At 47.1% G+C, this 13,725-nt stretch overlaps 2 protein-coding genes across 2 annotated transcripts in view; one reads left to right on the top strand and one right to left on the bottom strand.

Moving 5' to 3' along the window:
• Positions 1 to 1,188: 1,188 nt before the first annotated feature.
• Positions 1,189 to 13,725, top strand: part of HPS1 (HPS1 biogenesis of lysosomal organelles complex 3 subunit 1) — a 23,958-nt gene continuing 11,421 nt past the window's right edge. The window contains exons 1-8 of the mRNA XM_007456239.1: positions 1,189 to 1,299; positions 3,003 to 3,119; positions 9,008 to 9,145; positions 9,366 to 9,508; positions 9,897 to 10,005; positions 12,198 to 12,358; positions 12,866 to 12,968; positions 13,599 to 13,694. Of these exons, the coding sequence (XP_007456301.1) occupies positions 3,003 to 3,119; positions 9,008 to 9,145; positions 9,366 to 9,508; positions 9,897 to 10,005; positions 12,198 to 12,358; positions 12,866 to 12,968; positions 13,599 to 13,694 (867 nt within the window). The 5' untranslated portion in view covers positions 1,189 to 1,299. The remainder of the gene's footprint in view (positions 1,300 to 3,002; positions 3,120 to 9,007; positions 9,146 to 9,365; positions 9,509 to 9,896; positions 10,006 to 12,197; positions 12,359 to 12,865; positions 12,969 to 13,598; positions 13,695 to 13,725) is intronic.
• Positions 5,450 to 7,853, bottom strand: LOC103071385 (bromodomain-containing protein 7-like). Its single transcript, XM_082931041.1, is given in 4 exon segments — positions 5,450 to 7,137; positions 7,196 to 7,324; positions 7,327 to 7,431; positions 7,829 to 7,853. Coding segments are annotated over 4 exon segments (1,947 nt in total).

Here is a 13,725-nt window from a genome sequence, read left to right as displayed (position 1 = left end):
CTACGTCCTCCAGCCCATCAGGGGCAAGGACGAGGCTGTGAGCGTGTGGGCTGCTGGCAGGCAGGGGCGGCGGCCATAGGGGCAGTTTGCTGGGAGGATGGCGAATATGGGCGTGGGGGCGTTTCCCCAGGTTGCCCCGGCGCCATCTGGGGCTCCAGTGAGTCCTGTGTTCCCTCAGAGCATAAATAATCAGAAAATAACATAATCAGATAATAATAATCAGAAAATAACACCGGTGAGGTTCTCTTTCCAGCAAGCTTGTGGAATAAAAGTAGAACCTAACGTCCACTAAAGAGCATTTCCATTCTTCTGGGAATATGGCGTTAAGGTCAATCATGCCGGTGATGTAGTGAGTCTCATGTTGCACAAGATGCTGAGCCCGTTAACAGCCCTTTCTTGTGTCTTGTTTGTTTACAATGTTTGGTTTCCTAATTAAGCTAAAGCTTTATATTGTTCCTGCTCTTTATCATCAAAATATGAGTGATTCTGAAACCAGTTTAGTTCACCTGTTATTTGAGGAGGGGAAGCTGGGAAGTAAGAATAATGAGCCCCCCCCCCCACCTCTGTGTAAGAAAGTTTGCTAGGGGTGTGTCTGCCTGGTTACTCCCAGGCTCTCACTAGAACCCTGGAGGGAGGTGGAGCCAGAGGTTGAGGCTCAGAGAGGTTTAAGTGTCTTGGCAAAGACAAAACTAGAACTGGGTGTCCCCTGCCTGTTGTATTGCTTTACTGCCATTCATTGCATTACCCTAGGATACCTCCTCTCTTCCCCAGGACTGCTTTTCTGTCTCCCTGGGATGTGCTATGCTGTTTCCCAATAGTCACTCATAGCAGGCTTCCCGGGGCTGCTCAGGGTGGGTTTGCTGACCACACCATGGCTCAGAGTGACCCATGGGGAAGTGAGAATGCTCAGAAGGAAACAGTAGGTGAGAATTAATGTTTGTGGACACATGCTATGGCCAAAGGACTGTGCTTGCCAGGTTCGTGTTCTCCATTGTGGGAGGGCAGGGGTGGGCAGAATGTGGGGCACTTGGACACCTCCTGGCTGAGGGGAGTATGTTCTGAGCAGAAGGCCTTAGAGCGAGAGAGAGACCTTTGACCACTCCGTCCTTCACCAGCTTGTCCACTCCTGGGAACAGGCAGCAGCTGGAACGAGAGCCTCTGCTTGCCCTCATGACCTCCCTGTTTTAAGCAGGACCTGGGATGCTATGCTGCTCTCCATGAACTGGTCACTGAGTCTGTCTGCCGCAGCCCTTTCTGAATCTTTGGCTGCCCGGAAGCTCCGCTGTGCTCCTTGCCAAGGTAGATGATCCTGCCTGAGATGGAGGCAGGCAGCACCCACCCTGGGGCTACTCGGGCTCTGGGAGGTGGATAGGGTGAGGTAGGCAGTAGACTGAGCTCTCGCTGGCTGTGCAGAGTCATCTCCATCCCCTATCCCAGCTCTGCATCCTGATGTCAACTTTGCCTGTTCTGTCCTTCCTCCCTTGCATCCAGGAGGTCATCATGGCCTACCAAGTCTCTAAGCTACACCTCTTGAATCAGCCCCTTCCTCCCCTGGCCTCCACCAAGGAGTGGACCCACATTACCCCGCACCAGGACAATAGCCTCCGTAACCTTGACCCCACCCATCCATGATCCACACCCTTACCAGCCTACGGGGGCTCCCTGCTCTTCACAGCCTCCATTCTACAGCCCACTGTTCTCTAGCCCATGCACTCCCTTCCTGTCAAGCCCACCTGCCTTCGTCCAGCAACCTTTCCTTCACACTCCATTGCTCTCCCAGTCTCTGCCTAGTGTTTAGCAATTCCATGGGAATAGGATACATTCTTTGTTTTTCACTGTGCTGGAAACACCATCAAGCTAGGTTCTCCGAGTTAAAGTCGATAAACCAACTAGAGATTTGGGAGGAATTCGGTAAGTACCACTAAGCTGGTCACGTAGGGGATCCTGAAGAATGTTACTGAGTCTGAGACCTCGAGATGCTATGATCCTGTTGAGGAAACTGGACATCCACCATGGAAGAGTTAGAGCAGAGCTTCCTCATCATTATCACGTCCTAGCACGTGGGTGATGTGTTCATATCTGTGTGACATGCTGAGGTATAGGAGAAGGTTTGAAGCCCCTGACTGGAGCAAGCAGCTGGCCTGACAGCTCTGGCTTCACCAGGCATGGTCAGGCTTCCCTAAGTGCTGAGAAGATCAATGTCTTGCTGCACCTCACAGGGCCAAGGCCCAGCATGGGAAGCTCTGGATTAAGAATCTACCAGTTGGTGAATATGAAAACACATTGTATATAGTCAAGCATTATAATGTGTGGCACAGAGGGTACATGTGTGGGTGCTGGGGAAGGAGGTCCGGAAAGGCAGGAGATACTGGTGGAGGTGGCTGAGGAAGCAGCAGCTAAGCCGGAGTGAGAATGTGCCGTGGCCAAGGTCATATAGCCTTTGTGTCCACCAGAGCAGGAGGAACTTGTGAATCAAACTCCTGTAATACTGAACCCCCTGCCTGTGGGCTTCGAAGCTCGTCCTCTGGAGCTATCTGTGACTTGAGGAGAAGCACATTTTTTCTGGACTTCCTGGAGGGAGGCGCACCAGCCGCCCTCCATTCCAGACCAGGCCCTGACTGCCTGTCCCCCTTGTATAGTTGACCCCATGTTCAAATCAAGAGCTGGGCCCTTCCTTGCCTTTGGTCCCAGTAGGCTGGTGGTGGGTCTGATGCTGTGTTTTAGAGAGGCCAGATAACGCAGGAAAGAGCCCCAGCGTTGGTATTAGACAGGCCTGGGTTTGGATCCCACTTCTGTCACTTAAAAATAGGAGTAACTGAAGATTTCTGCTTAGTCCAGTTGCTGTGAGGGTGCCGCAGAGTAACACCAGGAAGGCCCTCGTGGTGCCTGGCACACAGTAAAGGCCAGTAGGTGTTTGCGGGATTATGATCCTGTTCATTACTCAGGCCGAGCCTATGGATGTGGGGCTGGGAGGTGACCTTGACCTTTCTTCTCCCTGGCAGATGAAGTGCGTCTTGGTGGCCACAGAGGGCGCGGACATCCTCTTCTACTGGACGGACGAGGAGTTTGAAGAGAGTCTGCGGCTGAAGTTTGGGCAGTCGGAGAATGAGGGAGAAGGGGTGAGTGCAGGGTAGGAGGGACGGATGGGAGGGAACAACCCAGAACTACCAGGAGGCAGGAGAGCCTGTCCATCCGTCCTGGCCCAGCCAGAGGGATGAACACGGCATTGTGTATGGTCTGGCGCCCCTCACACCTGCGCACCCTTAGAGGTCAGCCCTTGATGCTCTCCAGTGACCCACCCCCACCCTATGAAGAAATTTTCATTTCCTTCATGACTAATGATTTTGAGCATCTTCTCATGTGTTTATTTGCCATCTTTATGTCTTCTTTAATGAAATGTCTGTTCAGATCTTTTGCCTAGTTTTCATTGGGTTGATTGTTTCTTATTATTCCTACTGAGTTTTAAGAGTTGCCTAGATATTATGGATATGTCCTTTTATAGATCTATGTTGTGCAAATATTTTCTTTCAGTCTGTGTCTTGTCTTCGCATCTACTTCACAGTACCTTTCAAAAAGCAGAAGTTTTGGGCTTCCCTGGTGGCGCAGTGCTTTAGAGTCCGCCTGCCGATGCAGGAGATGCGGGTTCGTGCCCCGTTTCGGGAAGATCCCACATGCCGCGGAGCGGCTGGGCCCGTGAGCCATGGCCGCTGAGCCTGCGCGTCCGGAGCCTGTGCTCCGCAAATGGGAGAGGCCACAACAGTGAGAGGCCCACATAACGCAAGAAAAAAAAAAAAAAAAAAAAAAGCAGAAGTTTTTAATTTTGATAACTCCATGTTTTACATTTTTTGCTTTTATGGATCACATTTTTGGTGTCATATCTAAGAAATCTTTGCTCAACCCAAGATCACAAAGAGTTTTCCCCACATATTCTTCTGGAAATTTTATAGTTTTAGGTTTTATATTCAGTCTAATGATCCATTTTGAATTTTGGTATGTGGTGTAAAGTATAAAGTTTATTTTTTTGCATATGGATATCCATTTTAACGCTTTAATATCACAACTCAGAGACAGTTGTCATTTTCACTTAGATAATTTCTGCTCTACATTCTAAAGGAGTAATTTATTTTGAAATTTTTTCCAGATTAATTTTGGATTAAAAACTTTTGTATTGGGGATGCAGTAGACAGTCCTTGCATTTCTGCAGCCACACAGACTGGTTGCCTCTCAGTGCACTTTCTGCTCCAGTGAGCCTGGTCATCAGCCAGACCAACTCCACATCAGCAAGTTAGTTCACCTCGACATCGCTGATACTGTTTAGGAATGATATGACATATCAGAGATCATAGACATTTAAGCGGTCTTATCTTATTTAAGCTGAAACACAGCTCTATCTGTTAGGCTCTTTTATTTTTTAGCAGTCAATATGTATAATTTTTTAATTTAAGAATTTTAAAGTATTTTAGTTCTTAAACCACTGTATCAACTTGGTCAATTTAAGAGGCAAACTATTTGATAGTGTTTCTCTTCCTCTTTATTTAAAACCTCATAAAGGAAGAAACTCCTGGCTTTTCAGTTCCTAAATGACTAAGGTAAAGAAAAAAGTCTTCAAAGTTTTATTTTTCAAGTATCCAACACTTTTTTTTCCTGATCCTATGGATAATGTGAACTAATTGTAGAAAATTTGGGAAATAACAGAGAAATAGTTTTTAAATGACCCATAATTCTACTACCCTGAGCTATTAGCTCTTCAATATATTTTCTTTGGGTCTTTATCGTTTATAAATAGTTGGGATCATACCACACTTACAGTTTTATTTCCTGGTTTTTTTTTTTTCACTTGCCATTATAGGAAAAGCATTATTCCATTTTGTTAAATATTCTCTAAAGCATAAATCTTAATGGAAACATTATATTCAGTATATGAATAAATTTAGCAGCATTTATTTAACCATTTCCCCAGTACTGGACATGTATATTGCTTTTAGTTTGCTATAGCTATTGCTGTAGGGAACATTTGTGCTTGAATTTTATCCCACATCTCATTATTTCCTTAGGATAAATTCCTAAAAGTAGAATCATTGATTCAAAAGCCATTCAAAGATACTGTACCACTTTATAATCGCACCAAATAATATAGGAGAATTGTCTTCACACTCTAGCTACACAAAGATTATAATTTCCCCCCAACCAAAAGAATTCTTGCTACACCTATATCCCTACAGAAAAAGCTACTACTTTTATTTTTATTTTTATTTATTTTTATTTTTTTTCACCGTCCCAGGTTCAGCTTTATTACCTAATAGAAGTCCAATCTCTGGAACATTAAAATTAATTGTTCCAAAGTTTAATTAAAAACAATTTACAAATATTTAATATCTTCTGAAAAAGCATTTCCAAGTTAAGAATGAAAAAAAAATATACATAATATATAATCAAATACCAGTTAGCTTCAAATCCCATGAGGTCCACACTCAGTAACATCAGTCTTTTTAGGTTTTTCAAAATCTTCTGTTAAATCTACAAAGGTGTTTTCAACCACCGGGGAGGGGATGGAAATCCCCATTGCTTTTCGGACTCCATACATGCTTACAATATCACCCGGAGTTACTTGCTGTGCAAGTTCTTTAAGGTTATTCGTCACTTGTTCAGCAAGATACATTTCTCTGTATGAGGGACCCAAGAGACAGATCATGTTGGGAGGGGGTCTGGTGCTCAAATGCTCATTCTGGGCTTCCTGGAGCTCTCTGAGCAGTTTGGTGGTCTCATCAAGTTTCCTCTGGAACACTTCAGCTTCTTCCAAGTCAAAAACTTCAGCTGGAGCTCCAAAGTTTGCTACTGCTTTCCGTGCTGTAAGCCTGTCTTGATTATTGGAGTCTGAATGCCCTGTTGGTTTGATTTCTGTAATCTCCATTTCTTTTGCTGTGTCAAGTATCCTAGTTTGGCCTTCATCTTCAGGAGATGACATCTCCAACTCCTGCAGGGTTCTAGAATGTCCTCCTTTTGTTAAAACATCCAGTAAACTATCTGCCATAACATATGGATAATCTTGGCATGTGGCCAAAAACTCATGGATGCTGAAATCACTCAGGAGGTCAGAGTCTTCCCCGTAGGCTGAATAGATTAAATCAGAATCATCCTTGCTGATATTTGCAAATGTGGAGTCATAATGTGGTGCATACGAACTGTAGGGTCCATAATTCAAGTATAACACTGGAGTTACCTTGTTCCTTTTATCTTCTTTGAACCCCTGCAAAGTATTCACTCCAGACTGAAGTCTTCCAGTCGTCATTCCCAGTCTCACAGGGCAGTAGCCTGGTTCTCCTACAACAGGATCCGCAGGATGGAGAAGTCCGAATGTTGTTGTTCCATCTGGTTTTCTCCTTTCAAATTCACACTGACTATTAACAAGCCGCCTGGTCAGCTTTCCTCCAGATTCCTTAACAATGCGGTCAGTCTGCTCCTGCTCTCTTTCTACATTATTGCTTTTAAATTTATCTTCAAGTACATCTTTGTCTTTCTTTTTATTTTCCTTATTGGGACTCCTGAAGCCTTGTGCCTCAGTGTCTCCAGAGTCTTCCCTCTCTCTTGGCCAGCAGCCACTGTCCTCCCCACTCTGCGAGGTGTCTGTTCTATCTTTCTGCTTTTGACTTTTTTGCAAGTCTGCCATGAAGTCTATGCTCTGCTTCAGGCTCTGAATTCTCTCCTGGCTAAGAATTTTCATCCCTGAGTGCAATAGCTTCTTTGCAGCTTTATAATAAATGGTCTCTGGTTTGTTGTAAATCATAGCATTAGTACACATTAGTTTGAAGTTATCCTTTAGTTCTTCTATGGACTGGTAATCATTGTTCTTGATCTTTTCTTTCATGGTACTAAAATCCATTGGGTGTTTAATGATCATGGAGTAGCCGGGAGCAATAAAATCAGTCACAGGAAATGAAAAGAAAGCACTTGGGTCTTTCCTCTGCAGTTGTCTCATCAGTTGATTCAAAGCTTCTTGAAGGGGTGTCTGTTCTACTTCTTGTTTGGCTAAAGAGCTTGCAAGAGGCTTCTCAGGAGGCAAGTCTGATCCTACAGGGGCCTGACACTGGAGGTCTTTTTCTGCCTCATGGTCCCGATCTCGCTTCTTTTTATCTTCCTGAGTGAGCAGAACTTTTTTCCCTTCCATTTTGTTCACTTCTGTATTACTTGAATTTCTTTATTTGTCTCCATTTTCTCCACTTTTCCTCCCCTGGAACCTGCTTCTCTCCTTTCTTTCTCTTTTTCCGCTTTCGGTCCTTGTGTTTGTCATGATCGTTTTTGTCTTCTAAGAGGCTGGAGTCGTGCTGGAGCTGCCCGTGGAGAGCTCAGTGACTTCGTTCCCTCCCCCTCTGAGGACCAGCTTCAAGGACTTCTCTACATACTCCTCGTAGAGGTGTTTGTCCGACTTTTGTGCTTCTTGCCCATGTCCGACCGGGCCCCAGTGCCCGCCCCCAAAGCTACTACTTTTAAAGTGACTTGCTATACACCATCTAGGTTTTTAAGTGACATTTCTATTAATATATTTGGTTCGTGATGGTTCAAGAATATTGTCGTACATGAATAATTCAACCAACGTTTGCCTATGTGAAGGGGTATTCATTCAATGAATACTAATCGAGAATGGACTGTTTACAGTGAACATAGCAACGTGACCCTGCACTTGTGGAATTCAGAGTCTAAAGAAGATGAGCTAGGTGGCAAATAAACACCATGGGTTTATTTCACGGGTGTGGGGTGGGCAGGCTGGGGTGGTGTGGCCTGGGGGTGGTCAGGAGAGGAGCTGCCTGAGCGGGGACCTGTCGCAGGTGACTGACAGCCTCCGCAGCAGTGGACATGGTGCTGGGCTCCTAAATGTTGAGTCTGTGGGAGGAAACGACACCCCTCGTGACGTGGACCCCCTTGTATTTTAAGTGCCGCACAGTACCCCTGGCTGCTTGCCTGTTCTTCTGAAGGCAAGGTCTTACTCCGCTCCTTGTGTACAAGTTAAAATTAGGACTCCGCTTTCTCCCTGTTTCAGTCAAGTCTCCTGAGATCAGCATGGAGAAGGTCAGCTGTCTCCTCCTATCTTTTCATTCCAGTGTTGAGAACTTGAGTTATTACCATTCCCCTGGCTTTATCCCATTTTTATTCCCAGACCTTCAGCAAATTTGTCCAGTTTCTTTTTGGTTTTGTCTGTTTGTTCTGTTTCTTATTTGGAGGTCAGAGAGAATGGATGAGTGAAGAGATTATAAAAGTAAAAGCATACTTGTTACTGAAATAGGGAAAGTACAGAAAGATGTAAAAACTGGGGGGAGAGATCATTCCTGATCCTTCTCTTCAGAAGCAATAACTTTAATAGTGTGGATTTCTCATTGGTTTTTCAATACTTTGTTTTTTTTATCATTTGAAAATACAGAGCATTCACAACCATTTTTTTAAACATTACATTGTATCATAGGAATTTTCCATGTCACTGAAACACTCTGATATTTTAAGTGCTATATATTCTCCCATCATTCAGATGTACTGTTGTTTATTTAACTCTTTCCCTGGTACTGGACATTTACATTCTTTCCAGTTGCTTCTACTATAAATTACGCTGTAGGGAACATTTTTGCACATGTATCTCTGCCTCATCTCTGATTATTTTCCTTAGGATACATTCCCCAAAGGAAACTTAACTGCAAGAAAGGGCATGGACTTTGGAACACATACTGAACTTTCTTAGAGTTGGCCAGCTCTCTATTAAATGCCCCAAACATTCCTCTGTGGAAATGTGACCTAATTCCTTAACGTTTCCTTCTAGAATCAGCCAGAGCAGCACAATTAGCTGCCTGACCCTTCCCAGCCTTCCTAACTACTACCCAAGTGTCTCCCTGTCAGGACAGTGATAGCCTCCCAGGTGGGTCTAAAACTATGGAGCCCTTGATGGCAAGGCCTGGGTCTTGTCCATTCCTTTGGCCCAGGGTCTGGCACACTAAGCAGTATTATTCTCTATCCCCTCTTGCAGCTTCCCGCCCTGGAGGACCAGCTCAGCACCCTCCTGGCCCCAGTCATTATCTCCTCTATGACGTTGCTGGAGAAGCTCTCAGACACATACACCTGCTTCTCGACAGAAAATGGCAACTACCTGTACGTCCTTCACCTGGTGAGCGTGCGGCCCTGGGGCCCATGTTCCTCTTCCCTCGGCTCCTTGGGCAGTCCACATGCCTCTTCCTCATTTTGAACCTCGGACTCTTTTAGAAGGCAGAAGCTGCATCTTAACAAAATCCCCTGGGATCTGAGCCCCCCTCACTGTCCCCAGCGATCAGGGGAGGTGAGAGGGTCCCCTGGGGCTGGCTGACACCCGCTGACCACTGTGCCTGCAGTTCGGAGAGTGCCTGTTCATTGCCATCAATGGAGACCACACCGAGGGCGAGGGGGACCTGCGGCAGAAGCTGTGCGTGCTCAAGTACCTTTTCGAGGTGCACTTCGGGCTGGTTACCATGGACGGCCAGCTCATCCGAAAGGAGTGAGTCCCCTGGGTGCTGTGCTGAGCCCCTCTCAAGGCCAGGCAGTGTGTGCCCAGCCTCAGTGAAGCTGCCTGTCCCACTCTGCCCCTGGCCTCTTCCTGGGTCTCTCTAGCTGGCTGTTGTCGTGTGTGTGTGTGTGTGTGTGTGTGTGTGGTTGAGAAGTGAGGCAATCTGCTCAGGCGCCCACCTCTTGGTTCCCTGCCCATCCTACTTGGCTCTACAGAGAGGGCAGAGCCCGATACGCCCCCTCTGTGCTGTGTGGGCCCCCGCAGGGGTTTGGTCATGTCACGTGAGCTTGCCTGGCGCTGGCAGTGATGTCAGGCTCCTCCTTTGGCTGAAGCTGGGGACAACCGGCTTTTTTATGGGTCTCCCCTGCTCTGCCCCCAGGCTGCGGCCCCCAGACCTGGGGCAGCGTGTGCAGGTGTGGGAGCACTTCCAGAGCCTGCTGTGGACCTACGGCCGCCTGCGGCAGCAGGAGCAGTGTTTCGCTGTGGAGGTGACTGCTGGGTGCGGGAGTCCTCGGGCCACAGAGATGTCAGGTCAGAGGGGCCGGGCAGCGTTAAGACCATGTTTTGCCACCACCCTCCCCTCCATGAGTGAGGGCACAGGCAGCCCCTCAAGCCCATGCATTTCTGAGGGTTGCTCTTTCTGGCCACATGCTGGGCTGGGCACTCTGGTGGGCCTCCCTATCTTAACACAGCTAGATTTTGGATAAAATGGACTTTTTAATGCAGTTTTTGGGCTCTCAGTAAATTATGGAAATCTCTGAAGATAGCCCCCTCCACTCTGATCACCCCCCAAATTATACTGAGCTGAAACTAGAGTGGAAAGTAGTGAAAAATAAGCAGCACTAAAGGCAAGATTGCCTGAGTACAGATGACGGTACCAACACTACAACCAGAAAACTAAGCCTTAGGCCAACAGTGACAGGAGAGCTGAGCCTGCAACTCCTCCTTAAGCCCAGACCTGAGGCAGCACCCCCTTGCTCCTTGTATAGACAAACACAGATTCTTTCTAAATCAGTGATTCTCCCGCTCCGTGTGCATCAGAATCGTCTGGAGGACTTGTTAGATATAGGTTTCTGGGCCTCACTTTTCTCATTCACTGTGGGGGTCAAGGGTGGGAGGCTCTACAATGTGCATTTCTAACTAGCTCCCAGGTGATGCTGGTTATGCTGGTCTGGGAACTACATGTTGAAAGCCGTTGATTTTGAGGACAGATTAAGAGCAAACAAATATGAGCTCACGATTTAACAGTCAGATGCACTAGAGAATAAGCCACCATGAGTAGGAGTCAGGGAAATCAATCACCAGCAGATGTAGATCCCAAGGAGCTTGATATACTAGAATTTTTAGGTACAGGACATAAAATAACCAGGAAATATTTGAAGACATAAAAGCTAGGGAGAAACCCCATATAGATGTTTTAGAAGTGAAAACATAATTGTTAAAATGAAAACCTTAAGGGATGGGTTAAATAATAGATGAGACATAGCTAGAAAGAGAATTAGTGAACAGGAAAATAGATCTGAAGGAATGCATTTTCACACCCCACTCAGTCACTCTTCCAGTAAGCATATAGTACCTCCCATACACTAAGAGGTGTGCCAGGCCCTGGGAATACAGAGATGAATAAAGTCTGTGCCCTTGAGGGGAAATCAGCCATTCATATGTACTAAAAACAATAAAGTACACTGGGTGCTGCCAGGTTGGGTTTCTCAAAATCCATGGTGGCACAGAGGTTGGCGTGGTCAACTCCTTCTGAGGCATCAGCAAAAGGCTTCTTGTAGGAGGTGACCTAATGCAGTTAAGATAAAATCCACAGTCCTTACCGAGCCTATCAGGCCCTGTATGATCCACCACTGCCTGTCTTGCCCCAGCCTCATCTCATGCCTCTCTTGTCCTTACTCACCATGCACTGGCCACCCGGGACTTCTTCCCATTTCAGGGGCACTCTGTGTTCAACTCTGGCCAGTGTGGTAGTCGTTAGCTACGTGTCTCTGTTGAATATCTGAAGTATAGTTAGTCCAAATTGGGTTATGCTATACCTGTAAAATATGCACTGGATATTGACGGCTTAGGACAAAAAAGGAATGTCAAATGCAAAAAAAAAAAAAAAATAGAATGTCAAATAGGATTATTAACTATCCCATTAATAATGCTTTTATACCTTATGTTGAAATGATAATATTTTAGATGTATTAGGTTAAATCAATTATTAAAATTAATTTCACTTATTTATTTTTACTTTTTAATGTAGTTACTAGAAAATTTTAAATTACGTGTAGGGGTTGCCTTTGTAATCAGTTAGGCAGCACTGCTCCAAACTCGGGGTTTCTTGTTCTCTAGATAGCAGTTTAAAGGTCACCTCCTCAGGGACATTTTCTTTGAACACCCTACACACTTAGGTCTCTGCTCTTCTCTAGTCCAATACTGTATTTTTCCTACACAGCAGTTGTTAGCACTTATTTTATCTCTTTCTCTGCATATTGTCTGTCTCATCCACTAGAGTCTAGTGACCACACTAAGCCCCAGAAGGGCAGGCTCTGTGCTGGTCCGAGCCTCCCTGTTCCCAAGCATCTGGCACGTGGTGTGTGCTCACTGTGGCCTGAGTGAATGTAATGCCAGCCTGGGGCTGGAGCGGGAGGTGTGGGGTGATGTGACTTCCTCTCCCTGCCCGCATGCCCAGGCTGTGGAGCGGCTGATCCACCCTCAGCTATGTGAGCTGTGCATCGAGGTGCTGGAGCGGCACGTCGTCCAGGCCGTCAACTCCAGCCCTGGGCGGGCCGGCGAGGAGGCCCTACACGCCTTCCTGCTCGTGCACTCCAAGCTGCTGGCTTTCTACTCCAGGTGAGCCCAAGGGCCCCAGCATGGGGTGGCCCGGAGGGCCTGGGTCCCCTCACCTTCACCCTTTCTTATTCCTCCTACCTGAAAAGCACCACCTCCTGGGCCAGGGAAGCCTTCCAGACCCGTCTCTTCCAGGAAGCCTTCTTAGGTTCTTCAGTTCTTCTCCGCCTCTCAGCTCACTTCCTTCTCTGAATGATTTCTTCCTGGAACACTGTCTCAGGATCTTAATTTAGGGTTTCCTGATACGCTGTTACTCGTCCCTGGTGGTTTTCCACTGGTAATTTTTATTTTTCAACACAACCAAGTTTTATTTTTTAAATGGATGAGTTAACTAATTTTGTACATACCTTGTCTTTCTCCAGAAAGGATAAAGTCAGCGGGCACATTTCTAAACTCCTTGAGGGCAGCGATCATGCTCCAGACTCCCTTAACTTACTTGCCCCTTCCCACTGCCACCTGTGGGCTGGGGACAGCGGGCACATGCTGACCTGCTGCCTGTTCTCTCCGCAGCCACAGCGCCGGCTCCCTGCGCCCAGCCGACCTCCTCGCCCTCATCCTTCTGGTGCAGGACCTCTACCCCAGCGAGAGCACGGCGGAGGACAGCGACACCCAGGTCTCGGGGCAGCTCTCTGGGCAGCAGGAGGCCTTCAGGAAGGCGACTTGGAAAACCAGTCTGGAGGGTGCTGGGCAGGCTGCTGGGGAGACTGTGGTTTCCAAGTCACAGTCCTGGGCATGTGGTTGGGCATGACTTTTTTCCAGCTGCTTTCAGATGTAAGGGGAATTCTAGAATGCATGTAGTTCAGTGGGTTAAAAGTGCAGATTTTTGGAGTCCCAAAAATAGTCCCAACATAGTCCCAACTTTACCACTCAGCTGTTTGCTGTGCAAGTACTTAGCCCATCTGAACCTCGATTCCCTTGTCTGTGCAATGGGACAACGATGGCATCTACCTCTCAGGGTTGTCATGAGGAGTAAAGGAAACAGTTTACCTAGAGCTCAGCAGTACCTGGGGTGTAGTGAACACTCTCAGTAAGTGCTGGCAGTGGTTTAGGTGCCAATGTGTTGGACTTTCTGGACTTTCTAAAATTGAAACATCCCTGGAAAGTGACGGCGCACACCCAGGGCTGCACAGTGGAGTGTGCGCAGGGGCTGGCGGGCCCCCCCCACCCAGGGCTGCGCTGTGAAGTGCAGGAGGCGGAGGAGCCAGGCAGGCAGCTCTAACTAGCCTCCCCGGACCTGTTGCAGCCTTCCCCACAGAGGCCCCTCCGCAGCCAGAGCATCCCTGTGCAGCAGGCCTGGAGCTCTTGTTCTGCAGACCCGACCAGGAGTTCTGCAGGGACTGTATGTGCTGTGTTCTGGGGAGGGGTGGGAG

This window comes from Lipotes vexillifer, unplaced genomic scaffold (assembly GCF_000442215.2).
Source record: "Lipotes vexillifer unplaced genomic scaffold, Lipotes_vexillifer_v1.1 scaffold184, whole genome shotgun sequence".
Lineage (NCBI taxonomy): Eukaryota > Metazoa > Chordata > Mammalia > Artiodactyla > Lipotidae > Lipotes > Lipotes vexillifer.
The sequence above is the reverse complement of the archived record's forward strand: the minus strand, read 5'-3'. Positions and strand labels throughout refer to the sequence as shown.